General features: G+C 48.5%; 1 protein-coding gene and 1 pseudogene across 1 annotated transcript in view; one reads left to right on the top strand and one right to left on the bottom strand.

The window, feature by feature from the left end:
- The window catches only part of STK10 (serine/threonine kinase 10), a 121,914-nt gene that overhangs the window by 83,111 nt on the left and 12,262 nt on the right, over nt 1-26,541 (bottom strand). The window contains exon 2 of the mRNA XM_065905146.1: nt 11,643-11,807. Within this exon, the coding sequence (XP_065761218.1) occupies nt 11,643-11,807 (165 nt within the window). The remainder of the gene's footprint in view (nt 1-11,642; nt 11,808-26,541) is intronic.
- Nucleotides 24,931-25,873, top strand: LOC136146612 (small ribosomal subunit protein eS1-like; annotated as a pseudogene).

The raw sequence follows: 26,541 nt of genomic DNA, 5'->3' as shown, positions 1-26,541 counted from the left end.
AAGTCACAAGTTTCTGCACCTGCGTCCCCTCCCTGGGCCACACAGCACCCTGTCCATGCAGCAGAAGCAGTAAGAAGCAACAGCATGCTTCCCCGGAGGACTCAGCGCGCACAGACTCTCAAGCGCTGTGTGCTCAGTTGCTTGGTTGTGCCCGACTCTTTGAGTGCTGTGGTGCTTTATGAAGTGCTATTATGATTACGTGTGTCCCCAGAGTGGATGCCCCTCCATGCCTAATGCAGAGGGACACAGAGGTCAGTGACTGCCAGGGAACGCCAGGAGCACCAGGATCCCGTGGGAGGAGGCGCTGCCCACAGTTCTGCCCAGAAGGGCCACCACAGGGCACCAGGCTGGCCACAGACATGGAACTCAGACTTCAGAGACAAACGGGCAAGGGCAAAGGGAGCCGACGTGGGCCAGAGGGCCTCCTTGGGATCACCCCTTCCGAGTCCCGGGCCCTGCGGGCCAGGAGAGGGGGGCAGGGGGAGGACGGTGCCCCCGAGGGTCACAGAGAGCTGGTCCGAGACCCGAGATCTCGGGCCCCGACTCCAGCGCGGCGCCCTTCGGCTGCGCTGAGCGACTCTCTAAACGCACGCCGCGCTGTCAGTGACTTTCTCATGTCACATTCTCTTTATAGTTCTTGCATTATTTTAAGGCCAGATATGCAATCTCTGTCGGGGACCAACGGCTACCCTCGGAGCCCAAGGCGACAAGCCACAGGAACCCTGGCCGGTGAGACGCGGTCACGTGAACACGTGTGGCCAGCGGGCCCCTCCCACCCACAGGCTGCTCCGCGACCCGGGCCGGCACTTCCTCTCGGAGAAGGCTCGCTTTCAGACAAGCAGTCACATTCTGGAAAGCCTGCAGTCACTCCTTCAGACTCACACGCACACACACAACTCGGTGTTCATGCACAGGAAGTTCACATATGCCTCACGAGCCTATTTTTGGATTCCTTGCACCAGGAGTCCTGGTTGAAACACCCCCAGATCTGGGAAGCTCACTTATGGGCAAAGCAGCCCTGACTATATGAAAAAAAAAAAGTCATGTTACACAATCTTCTGGGAACACTGTCCTCTTGGTTTTCTGTACTTTCCTCATTTGATAGAGACGTAGGATGAGAAATAGACCCTCTCACTTCTACTTTAAGAAAAACAGTGACAGATACAGAGACCAGACATGTAGTTGCCAAGGTGGAGGGGGACTGGGGAAGGAGGGACTGGGAGTTTGGAATTCGCAGATGTGAACTATTATATACATGATGGACAAACAACAAGGTCCTACTGGATAGCACAGGGGACTCTTAGTCAATCAATATTCTATGATAAGCCACAATGGAAAATAATAGGAAAAAGATTACATGTATACATTACTGAGCTATTAGACTGTACAGAAGAAATTAACACAACATGGTAAATCAACTGTAGTTTGATCATTTTTTAAAAAAAAAGAAAGAAAACCAGCGGTGTGTGCCGGTGACAAACAGCCCTCAAGCTCAGTATTGGGGGGCGTCAGGGAGTAGTGAGGTCTGAGGTGAATTAGAGAGTGAATCCCCACCTGAGGGACCACTGCTGCCCAGCCTCAGGCAACCGCTGCCACATCTGCTGGTTGTTCTAAAAAAAAAGTCCAAAGCCGACAAAATGCTACCAGCAAATTTCTAAAACCATCTTGTGTGCCAAACAAAATCTGCGTAGATCTGTCCTAGCCCCACATCCTCAGTTTGTGACCTAGCTCACAAACTCCTGACTGGCTCCTCCCAACACAAGAGGCTGTGAGCGGGAAAGACACATCATTCTCACCCGAGGGTGATGTAGTCCCCAGGGGACATCGGGCAACACAGAGGCAGAGGCCATGCACGTGTGATCAGTCATGTCTGACTATTATGACCCGATAGACTATAGCCTGCCAGGCTCCTCTGTCCATGGGATTCTCCAGGCCAGAATATTGGAGTGGAGTGCCATTCCCTTCTCCAGGGGAGATCCAGGAAGATCTCCAGGGGATCTTCCTGACCCAGGAATCGAACCCAGGTCTCCAGCACTGCAAGCAGACTCTTTACCATCTAAGCCACCAGAGATAGAGGCAGAGGCATAGCTAAACACCCTACAACACACAGGGCAGCTCCCTCCACACAGGAAATGATCCAAACCCTGACGCAGACCGGGCAGAGTCCAAAAGGCCTGGAAGCTCCTCTGGGGAACATGATGGGAGTGGGGGGGAAGCTTGCCCCTCCAGCTGAGGGCAGCTGCTGCTTTCTCTGTGGTTCCATTAGATTTCAACAGAGGGTTCCACAGCTAAAGATGCCAGGAAAGCGCAGGTGGAGATGATGCAAGTTGAGACATGAGCTGGGGGAGCAAGACCATTGGCCTCCAGGGAGAGGTGGGCCCAAACACAACCTCTGTCCCGCAAGTGTTTCTGGACAAGCTAGGCCACCTCAGTCCTAGGAGGACCACCCCAACCTCTGGCCTTTCAGGATTGGCCAGGCCCAAATGCACCAGCCAAAACAGTGCCCTGGCCTGGGGAGTGTCCCCAGGTGGAGGTCCTGAGACTGGGGCACCGCATGGCCCTGAGGGGGAGGAGTCCCTCCCCTGCTCACCCTCCCTGCCGAGCCCAGTCACTGCCAGGCACCGAGGAGGCCCATGGGGACCACATCCCTTCTACCGTGGAGTGCAGGGCCAGGGAGGAAGGCTTTGGCAGGCAAAGGGATAGGGCCAGAATGGAGCAAACTGGTTTATTTTCCTTTAATACTATTTATGGCAAGTGGGCCCTACTTTTCCATTTAGGGTAGTAAGATGAAAGTTTCTTTTTCAATAAATATATTTAACTTCTAAAAAGTGAGTCACCTTAAACAAATACTAACTATTCCAGAGGTAGCAGAATGAATGAGATTTAGGAGAGGCGGCCCTACCAAGAGTGTTACTATAGCTCTTTAAGTCTGAGAATAACAAGGTTATCCCTGGGGGAGGTGGGGTGGGGAAATCCAGGAAAGCTCCCTGACTGTGGAGGCCTTCCGTGCTAAGCAAGGGTCATTGCTTTGTTTGGCAGTCAGCAAGGAGATTCCTGGGCTGATAAACTTGTGCAAAACTTTCTGAGGACAGAGAAACTTCAGAACTCGACCTGTGCCCGGGCTCCAGGAGTGGAAGCCAGCCCTGCTGTGTGCGCATGAAAGGCCTTTCCTCACCCTGTGCAGATTTCATCATCCACCCTGACACCACTTTTCATCCTTTTGGCCAGTGGCATGATCACAGTAAAGCCTCAGCAAGGTTCACTGAGTCAAAGGCAGAAAGGCCAAAAGAGAAGAGGCTTCCAGAAACCCAGTATGAGGGCATAGTGGGAATGGAAAGAAAGAACTGTGAGAGGAGGGGAGAGAGAGTCAATGGCATTAACTAAGCACCCACTCTGGGCCAGACACTGCTGCCCATGCCCAACCTGCATACCTCACTTAATCCTTACAATGGACTAGGTTTTGTTATCATCATTCCCATTTTAGAGGTAAAGAGGTAGAGACTCAGCAGTTAGCTAAGATCTCAACCGGTGCTACAAGCCAGGACTGGTTCCCACTTCCTCCACTGCAGGGCGGGGAAGAGGACAATGCATGAGACACACACGCAGAAGCATCAAGGGGACTCAGAGTAATTAATCACACTAGTGGCTGAGGCCGAGAGCAGACCCTGGCCTGCCTGAAAGCACCGCCCCGCCGAGGTCTCCTGACACCTACAACAAGACCACAACCCCTACCTACCTGTTCTCATCTCCTACCACCCACACCCCAACCCAGGCACACTGGCCCCTCGCTCCCTTTGAACGTGATAAGCACACTTTCACCTCGGGGGCCCTTGCTGACCCCTGGATCCTCCCTTAAGTGGGTCCTTCTCGGAGAGGTCTCCCGCTGACCATGCATGAAAGGCGGCTTGCCCTGTTCCTAAATCACCCCTCTGATTTCATATCCATCGTGGTCCTTATGGTTACCTGAATCATGTGTTTATGCGCTTATCGGCTGACTTCCTCACCAGACTGTAACCTCCTTCAGCACAAGAACTGTCTCTTGCCCCCACTGAATCCCCGGCCCCTAGAACAGGGCCTGGCACAGAGCAGGCGCTCAGCAATGTGTTCAAGGCCAGAGATAATCTGGTCTCCTTTCACGTGGGTCTCTGCCTCTCTTCCTTTGCCATCTTCCAGTCACAACTTTTGTCTGGTCCTTTACAGGTTCCACTGGTTCCTGCCTCAGGGCCTCTGAGAATACTTCCTGTTCTCTCTAGCTGGAAATTTTTGCTCTCTAAATTTCTGCAGGTCTGCCCTGCAGTCTGTCTTTGGGGCCTTAGCTAAAAGACCACCTGTTGAGAAAGGCCTTCCTTATTTGAAGCATCTGTCCCTGACATGCCTGCCCCCCTCCCACCAAGAACTTCCATCACATTTCCCAGTCTATTTTTCTTTCACACACTTATCACTTGCTGAAGTCTTCTCATTTACTTCTTTATCTGCTGCCATATTATCTGCATCTACCATTAGACTCTGCGCCCAGTGAGGCCAGGGATCTGGCCGGCCTCGATCATTTCTGTATCCTCCAGGAGGGGCAGGGATCAGGACTGGGCACAGGGATGGAATTCAACAGACACTTGTTCACACGAATAAATGGAGAACCCTGTGATCTGACAGGGCTGCAGGCTTAATTCCTCCAAGATGACCCAAGCTTCTAGAGACAAAAGTCAGAAGTCCTATGGTGAACAGGTAACAGATCACAACAGCAGATCTGCTGTTCTGTCAGAAAGGCTAAGGGAAACCCGGGCTCAGAAACCAACCAGAGGAGCTTTCAGAACCGTCACAGCTTGCCACGCAGGGCTTCGCAGTCACCTTCGCTTCCTGGCCAGATTCTGCACAGGAAAGGCTTCCACCCTGCAAGCTACTGAAAGCTAGAGAGCTGTTTCCGTCACAAACAAGGGCAACACCGCCCCGAGGCTGAGCTCTGTGGGCTGCAGGCGCTCTCCTGCCTCCACCCTCCCTAGGGCAGACCCCTAGGGGTTACCTAACTTAATTTTAAACAAGGGGAGGCGTGTCTGCCTGGACCTCCACGCCTGCCTCTGCCCCGGATCAGCACCGGGGGAACCACAAAGACAGGGTCCTGCCTACCAGAGGAGGGAGATACCAGGACTGACACTAGCACTAAAATGAGACAGTGGGATGAGAGACAAGAAAGGAGCAGAGAGAAGAGGTAGAGGGGGTACGTTCCACCAAGCGGTCCCCGCGAAGAACTTAAAAGGCCTCACTGTGGAAGTAAAGGTCCGGATGGCTCTGCAGATGACCCGCGGAGGGCTGCCTGGATGAAGGCCCGAGATGAGCAAAGACGTGGAGGTGCCACCTGCAAGTAGCCTGAACGGCTGCAGAGAGAGGCCTGGGAAGATGCTGGCAGACAGACTATAACTAGCCATGTACCAGGTAATGGCTTTGGAATATATTCTGGAGAGCTGTGGAAGGGCTTTTCAAAGGGCAGTGTGACATGAGCAGGTCTCTCATCCACAGTATCTGATGTCTGTACATCTGCCCTTGTAGCTAATTCATTGTGTGACTTTAGCTGAAATTCCAACACTTTGGCCACCTGATGCGAAGAACTGACTCATTGGAAAAGGCCCTGATGCTGGGAAAGAGTGAAGGTGGGAGGAGAAGGGGATGACAGAGGATGAGATGGTTCGATGGCATCACCGACTCAATGGACATGAGTTTGAGTAAACTCCGGGAGTTGGTGATGGACAGGGAAGCCTGGCAAGCTGCAGTCCATGGGGTCACAAAGATTCAGACACGACTGAGCGACTGAACTAAGACCCTCTCTGGTCCGCAGTTGTCTATTTTTCAAACGAGATGTTGACTGCGTGACACCCAGCTGTAGCACTCCATGGTTTAGTCAACACAGCACTCATCTGAATCCAGGGGTAAGCCTCACTGGCTTGTGAGGACTGTGCTAAATTTTCAAGAATTTTTGTAACCTAGTAACAAAATCTATGTTTAAAATTAAGTTAGGTAACCTTGTTATTTTAAAAATTGTATTAAAGACAACAAAGATGATAAACACTCAAAACTCATCAACTCCTTAATTATTATAGCACATTCTACTGTTATCTCTACTCTTGAAGTTGTTTAAATCTGTCATATCTGTATGGCAGAAATAACTTCATCACGGAGTGGTCCTACAGCTCTGTTAGTGACATTTTGTTTGAGTTTGAAATTGATCATGGTGGGAATATTTACACCAGAGAAACTGGCAGATGATATCAACTAGGGCTGTTCTTTCCAGAGCGGTGACTGTTAAACATTTACCACCATGCCATTCTCACTCCCGTGTAGGAAAAGACATCCAACCCTTGAAAGGCTTTCCCAGAAATCAAAATCTAGTCAGGGCAAGGAGTGGGAACTGGGGAGGGGCAGTTATAAACCAAAGGAAATTCATGAGATCAGCCCAGGGTTTCCCGCATTTGCCTATTTGTGAGGCCTGGGTATACACCCAGAGTTGCATGGTCTACACTGTCTAATGCAATAGCCACTATGTGGCTCTTGAGCCACATAGAACCACATGTGGTTCTTGAGCACTTGAAACGTGGCTAGTATAGAACTGTATGTATCAACCCATTCCCTTTTAATTAATTTAAATTTAAAAATTGATATTTGACTCTATTACTGGGATACATTTAAGAACACTGTAACAACCTGAGGACAGGAATCTACTTTTTCATCCAGAAATTTCATGACATCTAAATACAGAGGAAACCTTTCTGATGAAACGGTAGCTCCTAAATTGAGATGTGCTGTAAATATGTGCAACACATACTAGATTTGAAAACTTCAAATGGAAAACAACTAAAATATCTCATCAATATTTTTTTATTGACTACATGTCAGAATGATAATGTTTTAAATACTATGTTAAATAAATTATATTACTTAATTTCATCAGTTTCTTCTTGCTTTAATGCAGTAACTAGAAATTTTTAAATTATACACATGGCTCGCATTATATTTCTATTGGATAGTGCTAGTTTAGAATAACACTTGCACCATTTGTATTCAAAAGCAGAAGTGATCATAAGAAACTACGAGAAGGGTTTTGCGAAGATTACAAAGTCTAGAAGAAAATGAGTCAATCTTGTCAGATTGCAGGTGGGGTGGTTTGGTGAGTGACCTCCGCCCCACCTGGGAAAAGTCCGTCCCGACCGCCACGGCCGGGCAAGACACCCAGGATGCGAGGGCAACAGTCAGCTTCTCATCCTAAGGTCCAGCCCCTGAAAGCAGACTCTAGGTCAGGGCTGATTTTGTCAAAGACACCCACACAGAAAATCTGGCCCCTGGAGCCACATAGAAGACCTGAGCCTGGCCACAAGATGGGGCCAAGAATCATCTCACAGAAGGAAACACCATAAAGTTGATGCCCTTTAACCTAGTATTTGAGAAGGAGACTCCTCTCTTCCACACTTCCGTCCACGCTGCTTCAGACTGCCCTTCCTTCTCTTACCCCTTGCAGAACTCCTATGCATTCTTAAGATCCAGTTCAAATGTTCCTTCCTCTAAACCCTTTTCTGACCAATGATGTTCCCATCTCACATCCTTGGACTTCTGGCCTAGTCCATTCTGACCACTTCCTGGTCGGCCTGGGTGCCATCCCTCTTGCCCCCTCAAACCTGATTTCTTTCTAAATGTGTGTCTCTCCCCCATGAGACTGCCACTGGGTCCCTATTACCTTCAGCAATAGTTCTCAAACTTCATCAAGCATCAGAGTCACCTAGAAGGCTCCTTACAACAGATGGCAGGGCCCCTTCCCAGAGCTTCTGATTCAGCAGCTCTGAGTTGGGACCTAATATTTAGCATTTCTAACCAGGTCAGTGGTGCTGCTGCTGCCGCCACTACTGTACTTTGAGAATCACTGATCTAAAAGACCAAGTGCAAACCTTCTCCTTGGCATTCAAGGCCCTCCACAACCCTGCCTCCAACGACCTCCCTCATTTTTTACAATATGCTGGTAGACCCACCAATCCTAGTATACCCAGGATTCCAACATGTCAGAGCTCTCCCACCTCCACACCTCGGCCCAGGCTGATCCTGCTTGAAATCCTCTGCCCTTCTTAATCCACCTAGTCCCAGGGCCACCTTCCTTGATTTCACAATGTCTACTAAAACCCAAATCAAAAATGAGAAGTAACACCTTTAAAGGTCTACAGAGTAACAAATGTACGCTGTAGAGTCAGCCAAAGAAGAAGGGGTGAGAAATGATTTTGGCCACAGCAGCAGCCCTGGATAAGAAAGTACCAGCCTAAAGTGACAACCTTGGGACAAAAAATTCTGGTGTATCTATTTAACCAACTTCACCACAGTCACTGTCCAGTTACAAACTGTCCTTTTCCTCCATCGGGTTTTCTAGCTCTGCCACTTTCTAGCTGTGTGGCCTAGCAGGGGAGGGGGGAGACTGACTTAGCATCTTCCTTTCTCACTTTCATCTGTAGGATGAAGATAAAGCAACAGCAAAGAATATGATTAAATGACATAATGCAAGTAAAATGCACAGCAAATGGCCCAGCACACTGTGAGCCTTCAATAAATATTAGCTGCTTATTGGCGTTATCTCTGGACTTGAAAAAGTAATGAACTTGGTAAACTGCCACAAACAATAATGGGAACATATATATAAAAGATGTTTTTCTCAATGCATATGTAATTAGCAATCCAATGAAGGCTGACTAGATGGAGAGCTGGATGGATGGGTGTGTGTGTTGTGGGTAGGTGGTGAGATGGAAAAATTCAATTGTATGATATCAAAAGTGGCTCTGTGAGGCCAGTATGGCGATAGACACTTAAAAATCTTAAAAATTCTCCTAAAGAGATTCTGAAGCAGGAACACACAAATTTCAAAAATGTCCATCACAGAGTTGTTTATAACAGCAATAAAAAACAAAAGCAACAGCCTAACTGCTTAATAGTCAGAAGATGGAATTCTACAGAAAAAGAGAAGATGAAGATGCAGGTGTTTCCCTAAAATATGAAAAGTCATTCTTAATATATCTTAAACAAGAAGAGTAAGAGAGAAGTAGCAAGTCTGGAATAAGTTCATCTTTTAAAAAAATACCTGTGTGTATATATAGAAAAAGTCTAGAAAAATTTATTATATTATTTAAAATGATTATCTTTGGTGTAAAGATTCAGGTGACATTAATCTTTTGCTTTACTGTATACTCTCATTTTTCTGATAACCATGTATTTAAAATTTTAAATTCTTAAAAGAATAAAAACTTTCTAAAAAGCAGCTCCGTGAATCAAGACAGAAGAAATCCACTGTGTCAGCTGTGTGACCACAAGCAAGGCGCCTGCCCTCTCTGTCACCTCCTCCCCACCTGGGTCACCATCCAAGGTGCCAGAGACAGTGAACGAGGAAGGGCTTTGAAATCTTCAGTTGATAGTCAGGTGATGGTGGCTTTACTGCTCCCAGTGACATCTAGAAGACTCCCCAAGGAGATGCTCAGAGAAGCAAAGGGAAGCTGGCCTCAGCTGGCGAGCAACCAGTTTTAGTGGGCAAAGCTCTGGTCCACTATCTGGTAGATAGCCAAGTTTCTCATCCCCCTCAGACACTGGCTTTCCTCATTTCTCTGAAATGAGAGGGATGAACTTTGACAGTGGTTTCTAAACCACTCCTTTGGTTTTCTTAAATAACAGGATCCTTTTCTCAAATGAAATACAGATTTCCCCATTAAGCATCAGTAGTTCTGTTCCTAAAAATCAGGCATTCTGACTCCAAGAATCAACTTGGTGTCTATTTCCCATTATTTCAAATGGGAAAAATTATAAAGCATGACATAACAACTCAGACTGCCCAATAATTTCCTAAAATGTATCTAACACTCTCCCTATACATGATAAACTATCATGATAGGAGGTCCAATGCTTAAAACATTCCCTCCTGGGAACTCCCTGGTGGTTAAGACTCAGTACTGCCCCTGCCACTGGCCCAGGTTTCACACTTGATTGGGAAAATAAGACCCCACAAGATATGATCCAGCAATACCACTTCTGGGCATACACACCGAGGAAACCAGATCTGAAAGAGACACGTGCACCCCAATGTTCATCGCAGCACTGTTTATAATAGCCAGGACATGGAAGCAGCCTAGATGCCCATCAGCAGATGAATGGATAAGGAAGCTGTGGTACATATACACCATGGAATATTACTCAGCCGGTAAAAAGAATGCATTTGAATCAGTTCTAATGAGATGGACGAAACTGGAGCCCATTATACAGTGAAGTAAGCCAGAAAGATAAAGAACATTACAGCATACTAACACATATATATGGAATTTAGAAAGATGGTAATGATAACCCTATATGCAAAACAAAAAGAGACACAGAAGTACAGAACAGACTTTTGAACTCTGTGGGAGAAGGTGAGGGTGGGATGTTTCAAAAGAACAACATGTATATTATCTATGGTGAAACAGATCACTAGCCCATGTGAGATGCATGAGACGAGTGCTCAGGCCTGGTACACTGGGAGGACCCAGAGGAGTCGGGTGGAGAGGGAGGTGGGAGGGGGGATCGGGATGGGGAATACGTGTAACTCTATGGCTGATTCATGTCAATGTATGACAAAACCCACTGAAATGTTGTGAAGTAATTGGCCTCCAACTAATAAAATAAAATTTAAAAAAAAAAAAAGACCCCACAAGATGTGAAAAAAAAAAAAATCCCCTCCTGACCACCAAATCATTACTAACAACCGGTCACTGTAGCACCCCAAGCCTGGGTGGCTCACGTAGAGCTGGTTCCCTCCCAGAGGCCCGGGCCCTCTGACACGTGCTCCCTTTGCAAACCATCTACCGGTGAGTCTGACAGTTTTCCAATTGCATCTATTAATTCATGAGATTTCCTGCACATCATTTCGTTACGAATGTTCGGCTGAGCTTGGCAGTCAAACAAATATGATGTTTGATGGGTACAATACTGGCTGAAAACAGAGTATGGAAAACGTACCTTCTAGGAAGTTTGGGTTTTATAAACTGAGAAGCTAGAAGAATGTCAATGGGGGAGCCATTCCGCAGGGCAGGCTCTGAAATCCAGGGCACCCCCGAATTCCTCCAAGGGGGATGCTGAGTTGGGAAGGTGGGGCTTTGATGCAACTGCACTGTGCATTTTAAAATATGAGGTTGCAGCCAGAGAGTGGGGGCTATTACAGGGCCCCCTTTAGTGCTGCCATTGAAAGGAAGGCCCCTGGAGCAGCTGCCACAGCGGCAGTGACGATGCCACCAAAACAAATTATAAAATAGCTCACACTCAGCGAGCTCTGACATGGGCCAGCTGTTCTTCCAAGCATGAATTAGCTCACTGCATCTCTAGAACAACTCAGTGCGCTAGGTACTGGCATCATCCCCATCTCACAGCTGGGGAAACTGAGGCAAGGAGAAGTTAATAACTTGAGGCCTGGCAGTAGAGCTTCTGAACTCCTTTCTGCTCCACACCACCACACTCAGCCCCAAAGTGGAGAGGCTCTGCAGAAAGGGGAGGGCACTCCAGCCCCTGCTCTCAAAGCAGAAGCGGAGGAAGAGCTGAGGCCCTCAGAACTGGGCAGGGTCTGGTGGTTTCCCCGTGGGAGCTGGGGAGGCAGGCGGAGGCACGCTTACCCACAGCTTCCCGTCATAGTAGTAGGCGCCCAGGAGCTTCACGATGTAGGGGTGGTCACAGGTGGCCAGGATCTCGATCTCCACGATGTAGTCCTCCAGCTCCTCCTCGCTGTTGGTCTCGATCACTTTAGCCGCAGCCAAGGCACCCGTCTCCTTGTTCTTGGCCTGAAAAGCGGAAACACGGAAGGTCAGCAGGCATGGTCGGCAGGAAGCCGACCCCTGGGGCTAGCTCAGAGAGGCCCGAGTCGGGGGGAAACACAGGCCGGATGTCCAGATGCAAATAAGGGGCTGCAGCAGAAGGTCCGCTGTTCTGAACAATGGCCAACGCTCACTCATGATGTCAGCACAGTGGGCCATGTGAGACAAACAATGGTCTGTGGTTAGTAACAAAAATTTTAAGTACAAGACACCTGTACTATGGGATAAATAAAAATGCAAGAACAGCACAGATCTACAAACAGCCTGGAAAGACTCCTGGCTGTTCTGTAAAAGACCCAAGTCACTGAAAAACACAGAGTGGTATGATGCTTTTTATACTTAAAAAAATGGAAAACTACTTTTTCATAAATGCTCACACAGGAAATGTAAACGCATGAAAAACTCTGGAAAGATACTGCCTAGCAGGCTGGGGAGGAGCCTGAAACGGTGACAGAGACAAAGGACACTTTTGCTCTCCCTGTATTGCTTTAAAATGTTAGAAGAATGTTTTGAGCATTTATTTGCATTATGGCACATATATTGAAAGCAAAATTAAAAGAATTTTTCGTAGATGCACTTCACCTGGTCCTAACAACAGTTTCTTATTTGATGAAAACTAGAGTGAGAGGATTTCACATCTACAAGGATAGATATAATTCTCTAAAAACAGAAAGTAAGTGTTGAGGATGTGGAAAAACTGGTACCTCTGTGCATTGCTAGTGGGCAGAAAAGCGGTACAGCTGCTGTGGAAAAGAGCTTGGCAGTTTCTCAAAAGGTTAAACATAGAACTACCATACGGTCCAGCAGTTCCACTCCTAGGCATATTTGCAAAAGACCTGCAAGCAGGAATTTGAGCAGTCTCTGTACACCAATATTCACAACAGTGCTATTCATAAGAGCCAAATGGTGGAAACAACCCGAGTGTCCATCAGCAGATGAATGAAGTAATGAAATAGGGTACAGTCAGTCCTCCTGTATCCTAAGTTCCACATCCTCAGATTCAACCAACTGAAGATCAAAAATATTCAGGAAGAAAATCAGAATGTTCCAAAAAGCAAAGCTGGAATTTGTCACGTGCCTGGCAACTATTTGATATCATCTACATCATATTTACAACTATTTACATAGCATTTACATAGACTTTGGTATCAAATGTAATCTACAGATGTTTAAAGTATACAGGAGAACGTGCACAGCTTATATGGAAATACTAGGCCATGGATGTAACAGACTTGAACATGGATTTTGGTATCTGTGGGGTTGTCCCAGAACCAGTCTTCCTGGGAGGACGATTTACACATTCAGTGGAGTACTATTTAGTCTTAAAAAGGAAGGAAATTCTGGCACAAGCTAGATGAATGATGATTCATGGAGGAATCTGAAGGACATGATGCTAAGTAAGAAATAATACAGTCACAAAAGGACAAATATCACATAATTCCACATAAATGAGGTACCTAGAATAGTCAATAAACTACTTTCATAGAGAAAGAAAGTAGAATAGAGGCTGCCAGGGGCTGGTTACCAGCAGGAATGAAGAGTTAAGTGTTTAGTGGGTACAGAGTTTCTCTTTGGGATGAGGCAAAAGTTCTAGAAATGGATAGAGGGGAAGACGGAACAAACACTGTGAACATACCTAATACCACTGAATTGTAAGGTTAGAACTTGCTAAAACAGGCTATTTTATGCTCTGCATATTTAACCACAATTAAAACTAAGAGAGAGTGAGAGAGAAATAACTGTGTAGGCAGTGCAAGCGATTTCACCCACAATGAGCTAGTGCCCAGGAGAAGGGGCAGAGCCCAGCGATCCCGGGAAGCCTTGGGGTGGGGGGCACGTCTGGGAGCACCCACCCACTGTGCCGCTGGTCAGGGGAAAGAGAATCCCCAGGTTGAAGAGAGCACACCTTCCTACAACACGGGCCTAGAGGCCAGCCGCTCGCCTGCAGCCTCTGAACAGCAGTCTGGAGGAAAGCGCATGAAAACCGGGCCACCCTAGACTGCACCACCTCGGTGCTGCTCCGAGGACAGGACCACACGGCACGTGCCTAACAGAACAGCTCCGCCACTGGAGCCGATGGGCACGCTGACGCCACCCAGCACCCTGCGGAGGACAACGCGCGTTCACCGCACCTCACACGGCAACGCTTCTGCGGACTAGAGAGAGGGACGAGGCTGGAACCTGAGAGGCCGCCCAGAATCTGAACCTGGGTCCACTAACCTTCAGCATTCTGGCACTGCACACTCCTCTCCAAGGTCCCCCATCACCCCAGAACTCAGGAGCCTCTGAGACCAGATGCCCCGCCCACGGTACCGGTGATGCAGACCCATCCACCCCCACCCGGCCCCAGGGAGCTCAGCGGCCAGCTAGGGAGACCCAGCTCTGCAGGCAGCGATGATATGGTGTGCCTACGGGGGGTGGGCGTGGAAACTGGGAGCGGGCGCCACGCCTGCCAGGGAACCTTCTGGAAGGAAGTGACGCCAAAAGGCAACTTGTAGGCTCATTTGTAAATTTATTCTCAGTTCAGGTAAACATTTCCATTAACTGAGCCACCAAGCCCGCAGGTTCCACAGTGACACTAACGCTTTCGCATTTCTCAAGGGCCACTCCACACGGGACGCTTGTCTACACTTCGACACGTGGTAACTCGTTTATCCCCCCAACCACGCTGCCAGGTACGTGCGGCTGTTACCTCGAATGAGCAGACGGCGCAGAGCCCCAGCAGCTCGGGTGATGGAGCTGAACGGGAACACAGGCAGCCCTGCTCCCAGCTCCACTCTGCTGGTGGCCACGCGGTCTAGGGAACTTTCCACGTCTGGCCCAGAAGCTCAGTTCAGGCAACGGACTTTCGTGTGGGGCCATTCCCTGAGGCCACGGTCTATCCTAGACACCCTGCTCACTCACCCGGCCCGCCTGGGTCAGGGCCTCCCCCCTGAACCCAGTTTTGAAAACTTGCTTGGAACGCCTTAGAAATTCATCAGTTAAGCAATCAGGCGCTCTCTCTCTCTCTCACACACACACACTTAACTGATGATGTACCTGCCCTTTCATTTCTTGTAAAGCTGATTTTTTTCTGTCCCACTAGAAGACCATCAAAGCATCCTTTCACAGTTCAGCACTCACGCTCCTCCTCCTGTCCAGATCCAGAAGCAAAGTTAAGGCCCACTCTGCTCATTTGCAGAAAAGACAGTAGAGGGCTTAGCAAGTAGCCGCAGCCAGAGTCAGGTGACCGAGGCAAACACCATGACCACGCCCTCCTAGCCCCTGCCACAGCAGCGCAGGGGCGGCTAAGCTAGCAAAGGCTGCCTGCACCTATCCATCTTTCACTCCCGAGAGCTGGTGAAGGAGGCTACCGTCACCTTTTCCTGGGTGTCCTTTAAAGGACTCCTCTCCTGCAGGTAGAAGAGGACCAGGCAGGGGCTGTTTTCCGGGAGCATTAAGCCTGCCTTGCCCTCCACCCTGAAAGGCAGCACTGACCACAGGGCCCAGCCTCAGGCCGGGTGCCAACATCAGTACTGAGGAACGCCCGCCCCAGCACCTCTCTCTGAGTTCACAGGGACCCAGAGCCCACCAGAGAGGGGCTGGCAGCAATCATGGCACATGAAGTGACCTGGCCAAATCAAATTCTCTAAAAGCCTGGTTAAGGCAGTGTCAACTGAAAGAAATGCACGTGAGAGTTGTGAGTTAAGTTTTATTTGGGGCAAAATGAGGACTATAGCCCAGGAGACAGCATTTCAGACAGCTCTGAAAGACTGCTCCAAAGAGGCAGGGGGAAGGTTAGTATGTATGTGATTTTGGTCAAAGAGGAGTACGTGCAATCAAGCACATATTTTTTGCAGAAGATGTCGGCTAGTCATGAAAAACTGATGTCACTATAAAGGATTTTAGTGCTTTTCTAGATACGAGAAGATGCAAGACTACTCATAAAATTGTCTCCTGAAAACATCTACCTGAAGACCTGTTCTGCCAGTTTCTCCCAGTGCACAGAGTGCCTTGTTTCTGATCTCCACTCTGAACTCCCTTCAGGGGGTGTTGAAGGTCAGCAGCTCATAATCTAATCCTTGTAGAGGTAGATGGCAAGTGCCATTGTGGGTGACAGCAGCAATTTATCACCTGAAAGCCACAGAGAAAGTAATAATCGCTGATTATAAAACAGTTAACACTGTCTGAGCACTCACTACGTGCTGGGACAGGCCTTAAACAGAATTTCACATTTCGTCCTCAACGCAACCCTTATAGACAAATACCAGCATTCCCAGTTCACAGATGAGGAAACAGACTCAGAGAGTCATAGTAAATGCCTCAGGCCACATAGCACATGGGAGGGTGAAGGGTGAATCCAAATCCAGCCTGCCTATCTCAAAGAGCCTGAGCTCTACATCACTTCTCAGCATGCCCGTCCTGGCAAGGGCCCAGTGTTCCCTGCGCCACCTCCCTTTGCTAAAGATAAATGACAATCACAGCCAAGAGCAACCACTCTCTGTCAGAGTGCTTGGTAGCTGCGGAGAACTAGAGATGCCAGGATTTAATCTGCCCAGGAGTGAGGTGTCAGCCACCATGCCCATTTCCCAGATTAGCAGACTGAAGCCCAGAGAGATATCAGGACCCACCCAGGATTGGGAGCTGCAGTGGTCTTACTCCCAGCTCCGTGTTTACTACACTGGGCTGGTGGGAATCAGCTTATTCTCCATTCATTCATTCAAGCATCATTTACAGAGTGCCTATTATTTGTGAGGCACTTTTCCAGTGAAGAATTTCCTCCTAAAGTCTGGAATTATTGCCATCCCATAACATGATCTTTCTTCAGAGGAGCCAACCCACTCTCATTCCCAGTCCCCAAGCTGTAATGGGGCTGATCCCACCACCATGTCTAAAAGCAGGTAGATAACTTATGCCGTCCAATCAGTACACTGCATTCCATCTTACCACAGTGATTGGTTCAAGGATAGACATGTGATCAAGTCAGCCAATGAAATGCAATCTCAGAATACTGCCCTAAGCCCTCTTTCACTGCTAGCCTCTGGTACTGCCTACCAGAGTCAAGCTGCCAGGTCACTGTCCTCCCAAGGGGAGCCTGAAAGTGAAACTAACTCCAAAGTAGCAGAGCTTAGAGAGGGTCCAAGAAGGCACTGCTAGATCCCCTCAATTAATTTTTACAAGAGCATGGTATTATTAAAAGTCTCTTTTTTTCTTTCAGCAAAAATTGTTATTTTTAATCAGTCAAATAGGGAAAACAAGCATAATTGTCACCTTTTTGCTAAGCAGTAGAAAAAAAGATATTTTGTAAAGTCTTTCACCTAGAAAGAATTAAAGTATTCAAATATGCTGAGATACTAGTATACTAGCTATGTATATATATGTAGACATATACCATAAATGTGTACATAATAATGCATCAGTCAGGGACATAGAATTGCCATATGACCCAGCAATCCCACTCCTGGGCATACACACCGAGGAAACCAGATCTGAAAGAGACACATGCACCCCAGTGTTCATCGCAGCACTGTTTATAATAGCCAGGACATGGAAGCAACCTAGATGCCCATCAGCAGATGAACGGATAAGGAAGCTATGGTACATATACACCATGCAATATTACTCAGCCATTAAAAAGAATTCATTTGAATCAGTTCTAATGAGATGGATAAAACTGGAGCCCATTATACAGAGTGAAGTAAGCTGGAAAGATAAACACCAATACAGTATACTAATGCATATATATGGAATTTAGAAAAATGGTAACAATAACCCTATATGCAAGACAGAAAAAGAGACACAGATGTATAGAAGAGACTTTTGGACTCTATGGGAGAAGGCGAGGGTGGGATGATCTGAGAGAACAGCATCAAAACATGTATATTACCAAGTGTGAAACAGATCACCAGCCCAGGTTGGATGCATGAAACAAGTGCTCGGGCCTGGTACACTGGGATGACCCAGAGGGATGGGATGGGGAGGGAGGTGGGAGGGGGGTTCAGGATGGGGAACACATGTAAATCCATGGCTGATTCATGTCAATGTATGGCAAAAACCACTGCAATATTGTAAAGTAATTAGCCTCCAACTAATAAAAATAATTGGGAAAAAAAATAATGCATCAGTTAGTTCAGTTCAGTTGGTCAGTCCTGTCCCAATCTTTGTGACCCCATGAATCGCAGCACGCCAGGCCTCCCTGTCTATCAACAACTCCCAGAGTTTACTCAAACCCATATCCATTGAGTTGGTGATGCCATCCAGCCATCTCATCCTCTGTCGTCCCCTTCTCCTCCTGCCCCCAATCCCTCCCAGCATCAGGGTCTTTTTCAATGAGTCAGCTCTTCGCATGAGATGGCCAAAGTATTGGAGTTTCAGCTTCAGCATCAGTCCTTCCAATGAACACCCAGGACTGATCTCCTTTAGGATGGACTGGTTGGATCTCCTTGCAGTCCAAGGGACTCTCAAGAGTCTTCTCAAACACCACACTTCAAAAGCATCAATTGTTCGGCACTCAGCTTTCTTCACAGTCCAACTCTCATAACGTAGAATAAATACATATAATAAAATACCTAACATTAAAACTACCCTGAATGTGATTTATTCCTTGTTTGACATTTCAAAATGCATTTCTGAATTTTGTAGCTCCTTTTGGTAGATATTAGGGCCATTATTTATCATTGCATTGTGATTAAGTATGTTCAGGTTCACAAAACTTGTAGAGAACAGAGTGATGGACACTCAGGTTTACTATTCAGTGAAGAAGACACAGTGACTGCCCTTAAGTTCTAACATGAGATTATAGGATGGAGCATATGAAAGCAGCTTGGCTTCTCTTGGTCTGAAACTTGAGAATACATACATCTATAACAGCCTCATTTTATATATGAAAGAAAACGGCTGTTCAGAGAGGTGAAGTCAGTTGCTCAAGGTCACAGAGTAGGTAAAAGAGCAGGGCTGGAAGTTAAATAGAAGCCCGTGTGACTTCAAAATCCATGTTTCTGACCATTTTGTCAGAGGTTCCTGTAAATTCTGCAGTAGGAGAAAGGGGAAATGATAGCCAAGCTCTCTCCAGAGTCTGATGTGAGGGTGGCTTGAGGAGTGGGTGGGTACTGGAAAGCTAAAGGTTGTTCACGTGGATGGGACACAGTGGGAGCTGACAGACAAGAAGTCATACAAAGAACAAACAGGCCATCTGTGGCCTCTGACGTCCATCTCTCCCACCGACTGAGGCAAGACTGGGGTCCAGCGAAGGACGGACGGCAAGAGCCCCCAGCCAGCCCTCCACTGCTGGCCAGCGGTGACTAACGCCTCGCCCCACACCCTTGAGAGCAGACACACAGTGGCCACTTGTGTTTCCTGCCCAGGCACCTCTCTGGGAACAATCTCCCCCCTTGTGCAGCACGGGGGCCCGGCCCCAAGGAGGTGGGAACAACCCTTCCAGCAGAAGCCCCGCCCAAGCCAAGGGGCCCAGCCAGGGGCTGAGGGCTTCCTGAAAGTCGCCCACAGAGCCACCGCCAGCTGGGGACGGCCCCCAGGCCCTCCCTGCCCTCCTGGCTGCAGCCTGACCGCTGTGTCCCTCCCTCCCCCTCCTCCAGGGAAAGGACTGATATCACGGAACACAGGGACCAGAAAGAACTCAGTCGCCCCTCTCAAACCCCAGCTCCCAGTCTGCAGCTGGGGAAACTGAGTTTGTGAAGGTTATGCAGTGCCCAGAGTGCAGTCTGCGGCGACTGCGTTATCTGCAGAACCAGGTAAATGAGAGCGCAAAAGCTGAAGGGCCTGATTGGCGGGGGTGGGGGGTGGGGGTTCTGTTCCCAGGGCACCACTCACTTCAGGCCTGGGAGCCCATGGAGCTGCCTGGAAATGAATCCTAAAGTGGGGCAGCAGGGGGACTAACCTGCATCTGACTCACAGCACCAGCTGCTTTTGGGAACGGCCTCTCTTTCACTCTTCGTGCAAGAGTTTCAGGAGGAGCTGAGCCCACCCGGTCCTGGCACACAGCCCAGCCCAGCCCCTCAGTCTGGACCCTCTCGGTCACACCCAGTGGCAGGCCAACAGGGCTGCACCCAAGTGGTCTTTTGGGGTTTTTTTATTTTTTGCTAAACTTATCAGCAAAATACATTTTTTTTTTCTTTCTCCTCGGTTGCTGAACTGTAAGATGGGAAGGCTAGAGGTCTTGGAGCCCTTTGGAGAGCCTGCCTGAGGATGAGGCCATGACCAGGGAGGCCACAATGGAGGAAGGCGCATGCTGAGGGTCTGTGGGACACCTGGAGCCAGCCAGTCCTGAAGCAGGCCCTGCCCGTAGACTCCTTTTGGATGACTGTCTTTTGCCACCAAAAAGGAAATGAGCCCCCAGCTCTGTGGTTGTTCTAGCAGCCAGTAGACACCTATGAAAACACTTCACCACGAAACACTTGTATAATGAGAGTTACCTTCACTCCCAAAGGCACCATGATCTACAAAGTGACCTTTACTGAGGCTTCTCAGAGGACCTGACAGATAAAATGGGATCAGCAACCCAGATGGGAAATGTAGTTACTAACAGGCCCCAGGCAAACAGATTCTTCTGCCAAAAGACTCCTCCTCCCAGAAAGCAGAGAAGGTCACATTACACTTTTGAATTAACAAAGAGGGAAAAATGATAACCTCCAATGCTGGTAAGCAAACAAATGGTAAAATAGGTAAACTCATTACTGACGAGAACATAGACAGATTCAATCTCATAAAGATCAAAATTGGCAACAGATTTTCAGAGCCTAGAAAATACCTTTTAAGCCTATTAGCACTCACTCCTGAGAATGTAAGGCCAGGAAATAATTCCAAAAAAGACAACAGAAAACATGTACTAGGATCAAATTCACATTAGCCCACAATAATGGCAAAAAAAAGTGGAAATAACCTAAATATTCAACCCAAGGATGATAGTTAAATTACTTAGTGGGATATTAAGCAATCCTTTAAAATGATAAACAGGAAAATAATATAGTAATAAGAAAAAGATAATTAAGCAATAATAAGAAGTAAATGAAGCTGGATGATAAAATTATAGCTAAGCTATAACTGAATCTGCCTGCAATGCGGGAGACCCAGGTTCGATTCCCTGAAGAAGGGAATGGCAACCCACTCCAGTGTTCTTGCCTGGAGAATCCCATGGACAGAGAAGCCTGGCGGACTACAGCCCATGGGATGGCAAACAGACACAGCTGAGCCATTAACACTTTCACACTTCACTTTCTGGACAAGGAGGTCCTGAAACACAGATTAAGGAATCCAAGTGGTTTCTAAAGGTGGTTTTCACTCAGTGGACATCTAGCAATCAGCCATAGGGGTCTTGGTGAGGACAGACTGGGACTGAGGCACAGAAAGTGATCCCTTCATCCAGAACTTGCTTTAAATGTTTCCAGAGATGAGCATCCTGTCCTCTCAGGAAACCCCTGAACTGCACTATCCAATGTGGTAACTACTAGCCTCAGGTGCCCATTTAAATTACCTGAAAGTAAATGAAACCTAAAATGCAGTTTCCCAGTTACATTAACCCCAGTGAATAGTGATTACCATACTGAATAGAGCAGATGCAGAACAGTCTCATCACTGCAGAAAGTTCTAGTAAGTGGCAGCTTTGCACTTGAGGCTGCACCTGGCAGAAGAGGCATTCTCAGAGAGGTACCACACTCACACTCGAGTGTACCAGCTCCAGCCTCAAAAACACGCATTTCTTTTTCTAGGAAGGAGCAAAGGCTTGAGTGCAGAGAGCGGGTAGAAGAACCTTGGGTGGGGACCAGTTGTGAGGTTGCTTAGCAACCTGGCTGGGCAGCAGGCGTGAGGAAAGGCTCGCAGCTGACCTGTCAGATGAGCAGCCACAGCCAGCGGGTCAGAGCCAAAGAATGGAGCAGTCAAGGCGAAAGGTTTCTGTTTTCCGCGTCCCCTGCCTGACTCTGGACACGCAGCCAGGCCTGTGTCCAGAGAGGTTCAGGCCGCTGGAGCCAAGGAGGGGCTTGGCCTCTGCCCCAGTGTGCAGCTGGGCCGTCCCTGCCTGCACACACTCAGTCTTTGCGTGGTGACAACAGCCACCAATCGTGGGGAAACCTTCAACTCTTATTAAGGAAGAAGGAAGCTGGGCCCTGGAGGGAACCCGCCACGTGCAAGGGAAGGGCTCAACATCAGCTCAAGCAGGGGGGTCCGCGGGCTGCAGACAGGATGGGTGGCAGTTGTGGCCTTGGGCTCAGACACTGCCACCGCCCCGTCTGGCAGCATGAGTGGGGGGCAGAGCGGAGCCACAGCCCCACAGCCCCGCCTTCCCGAGGCTTGAGTCCTTGGGGGCCGAGATGCCAAAGGGCCTGCCGAGGCCTCCTGTGGTCTCCTGAGGCAGGATGAGGGGTGTCCCACCTTAGCAGCTCGGGTCCACGAGAGATGCAAAGCCCTGCCGGCTCCTCCTATTGAACGGCAAACGGGCCCAGGTCACACAGCTAGCCAGTGGCTGCCGAGACCCCACTCAGGTCCAACCCACTGCCTGCTGCGCTTTCCGCTCCCGAGGACAATCTCCAGGAGCTCCTGCCCAGCGGCGGTGTGCACCAGTCCCTCTCCCCAGCTCCCTCGCTGCCTTCCACCGGAGACCTTCTTAGGATGAACCCTCAAAGGTGCCCTGCTGCTGACGTGATAAAGCCCAAATTCCCGGGCCTGGCGCCCCTGGCCCTGGTGCTCTGCCCCTTCCACGACTCCACTGCTCCCCTGCAATCACCTCCCGCGACAGCCGGGACCCGATGCCCCCTACTTCCAGGCCTGTCTTGATGCTCCTTCCTCCATGAGGAGCGCCTTCACCATACCCGTGTTTAACCCCTCCACAAAGTCTAACTCAACCCCAGCCTGCCCCACGAGAGGTTCCCAGAACCCCAGCTCCCATCCTCTGCTAGAACTTCTTCACACCTTACTAGGGCTCTCATCACAGTTCACCGGGTGCCACAGTCCCTTTTTTTCTTTTATTTGGGGCCTCTGTTGCTGTGCATGGGCTTTCTCTACTGCTGGCGAGTGGGGGCTACTGTCTGGTTGCAGGGCCTCTCACTGCGGGGGCTTCTCTCGTTGCAGAGCATAGGCTCATTGCTCTGGGGCCTGCGGGGTCTTCCCGGACCAGGGATCAAACCTGTGTCCCCGGCCCTGGCAGGGGCATTCTTAACCACCACACCACCACGAAGTCCTCCACCGTCCTCTGCGTTCACAGATTCTCTGACCTGTGAGTCCTGAAAAGCTAACGCCCATCTCTGACTCGTCTTGTCCTGTCCCATACAACCTGTTACAGAAGAGCCAGTGGGTGGATGGGAACATGGGTGGTGTGTGTACAAGCAGCTGAGAGAATGGCTGGGCAGATGGGAAGGTGGACGCACAAACAGGAAGGGGATGAGTGTTAAGGGTGTATGTATAGATGTACAGAATACTGTACTATGGATGGGTGAGTGGGTGGGAAAATGGGTAGGAGGGAGGGTGTATGAAAGGATGGGTGTGTGGGAGGATGGACGGACAGGTGGGTGGATGGATGGGAAGATGAGTAAACGGGCTGACGGGCAGATGGACAGACTGACAGATGAATGGCAGACTAAGAGGAGGAATCAGTGGATGGGAGGAGAGACACATGTGAGAGAGGGATAAAGGAATGAAGGTATGTCTAGGGAGTAAGCCATCGTCAAATCTTCCTTTCTTCCCCAGACACCAGAGACTACCCTGTTGCTGACTTCTACGAACACCAGCCTGTCGGGTGTTACTGCCTTCACCTGGCACTGTGTATTTATGGTTTTTAGTAGCCTAAAACCACGTTTATCTTGTTCACCAATGTATTACTAATAATATTATTAAATTACTGTATCTGGCCAAGATGTACTTTAAAATAATAGATGGATGGATGGGTAGATGAATGGATGGGAGGATGAATTGGTGTGTGTATCTCCTTGTAAACAGACAGAAGTAAGGTCCTCCACATAAGAGAAGAAAGGAAAGTGACAAGAAGTCCATTGTCTCCTTAACACACTGAGATTGCTGAGTCTAATCTGTTCTCTGGTTTCGGAAGACAGGCCCTCTTTACCTTGGGGGAGCCAAAGCCTTTGGCTGGGCCAGGACATACACAGTTAATGAGAGGAAACCACTTCCTGATCAATAATCGCCGGGCCAAGTTTCAGCTCAGTGAGAAACGAAAAGACCGAGTTTCAGAACAAGTGACACTTAAGGAGGGCAAAGCTTATGAAGCACAAAAGCAGTGACATGGCTTCAAAGACGGGCATTTAACCTCTCTCTCCCTCGGGGAGGAGGACCCTGGCAAGCCATGCCGGCACAGCAGGGAAATGCTGAGCCCCAGAATCCTTCTGGGCCAGCAAATAGAAAAATAAAACCCAAACAGCATTGGCCCCAAAGATACCACACCGTGGCCTTGGCCAAAATCCCGCGCAACCTGGCCAACTTGGCTAGGGATGTGGGAGCTTTCGGCTCTCAGCTCTTCCAAAGTGCTAGGGAATCCAACCGCACGGACCACTGAGAGAGGAGCAGGACCGGTGACCGGGGCTCTGCGTCCTGAGAGTCCTGCTCCCACCTGTCTCAAGCTCCCTCTACCCAGAGGGCGGAGCGCTGAGTCATGGGCAGCGGCAGGCAGCCTGGGGTCACGAGCACAGAGGAAGGAAGCACCTTTATCCAGGCCCTGATGCAAACGGCCGACTCATTGGAAAAGACCCTAATGTTGGGAAAGGCTGAGGGCAGGAGGAAACGGGGGCGACAGAGGATGAGACGATTGGATGGCACCATCGACTCAACAGACATGAGTCTGAGCAAACTCTGGGAGACAGCGAAGGACTGGGAAGCATGGCGGGCTGCAGTCCATGGGGTCACAAAGAGCTGGACACAACTTGGTGACTGATCAACAACATGCCCCCTGCACCAGGCCAGGCACTCTACCCAATCTTCACCACGAGCTGGGAGTCATGTATTCTTATCAACCCTGTTTTCCAGTCAGCCCCAAATTTCAGAGAAGTTGAGGCTACCCTGTGTTTCCAATCAACAATCCTTGTGTGCTGGTTTTTTTTAATTATTATTATTCCAAAAGCATTATGTACCTTTTGGCTCTCTGAGCAGCACCATGGCGGTCAATAAGAACAAGTGCCTTATGAAAGGAGGTAAAAAGGGAGCCAAGAAGAAAGGGGTTGACCCATTTTCTAAGAAAGACTGCTATGACATGAAAGCACCAGCAATGCTGAATATAAGAAATACTGGGAAAACATGAGTCACGAGAACTCAAGGAAACAAAATCGCACTGACAGCCTCAGGGGTTTGTGTTTTCGGGGTTTTTTTAATATTTATTTTTATTTATTTGGCTGTGCTGGGTCTCATTTGTAGCCTGAGGGATCTAGTTCCCTGATCAGGGACTCCTGGATTGGGAGCATGGAGTCTTAGCTACTGGACCACCAGGGAAGTTCCAAGAGTTGTGTTTTTGAAGTGAGCTTTGCTGATCTGCAGAATCATGAAGTTGCATTTAGAAAATTCAAGGTAACTACTGAGGATGTTCAGAGCAAAAACCTGCCTGACTAATAGCCACGGCATGGATCTTACCCATTACAAAATGTGTTCCATGGTCAAAACATGGTAGATTATGACTGAAGTTCACATTGATGTTAAGACTACCAGGGGTTATCTGCTTCATCTACTCTGTGTGGGGTTTACTAAAAAACGCAACAATCAGATTTGGAAGATCTCCTATGCCCAGCACCAGCAGGTCTGCCAGGTCCATTAGATGATCGAAATCGTGACTCGAGAGGTGCAGACAAAAGTTGAAAGATGTCATCAACAGATTGATTCCAGACACATTGGAAAAGACACAGAAAAAGCCTGTAAATCTCTTTATCCACTCCATGATGTCTTTGTTAGAAAAGAAAAAATGCTGGAGAACAGCAGGTTTGAATTGGGAAAACTCATGGAGCAACCATGGTGAAGGAAAGAGTTCTGGAAAATCTCCTGGGGGTGAAACAGGTGTTAAAGTTGAACAGGCTGATGGATACGACCGACCAGTCCAAGAATCTGTTTAAAAATCAGACTTTTGGAGAGGGAGGTGGGAGGGGGGATCGGGATGGGGAATACGTGTAACTCTATGGCTGATTCATATCAATGTATGACAAAACCCACTGGGGAAAAAAAAAATCAGACTTTTAATGGTGACAAACATCTTACCTGTTACTTAAAAAAAGAAGAATTATGTATGTGTTAAAGAACATCTTCAAAATATAATGGTACCAAGAAGAAAATCAAACAAGGCATCGTCCCAGAGATAACCGCCTTCAGCATCTTGGAGCACCTCCTCCTAGAATTCCACTGTATGGATGTACCCACCCCAGCACTTCCCAGCTGTGTGGTCCCAGGGGACTTAGGTGACCACTTTGCCCCTCGTTTCCTGCTTGGGACAGCCAAGATGTTCACAGTTCCTGCCTCACGGGCTAATGTGAATATTCCGTGAGTTAACATGTCAAAGATGCTACGAGCAGAACTCAGTCATAGTGAGCATTCCACAATAATTCACTCATGCTTTTTTTTTCCTCTCCACAAATGTATTCTTGCATACTTCACAAAAATGGGACTTAACTGTATACACTGATATGTCATTCTCCTTTTTACTTAGCAATGTGCCATGAACAGCTGTTCAGATCACAAAGCATTCTTCCACAGCATCCTCTCCAACTACTGCAGGCTGAATGGTGGG

This window comes from Muntiacus reevesi, chromosome 14 (genome assembly GCF_963930625.1).
Source record: "Muntiacus reevesi chromosome 14, mMunRee1.1, whole genome shotgun sequence".
In the NCBI taxonomy this organism is placed as follows: domain Eukaryota; kingdom Metazoa; phylum Chordata; class Mammalia; order Artiodactyla; family Cervidae; genus Muntiacus; species Muntiacus reevesi.
The sequence above is the reverse complement of the archived record's forward strand: the minus strand, read 5'-3'. Positions and strand labels throughout refer to the sequence as shown.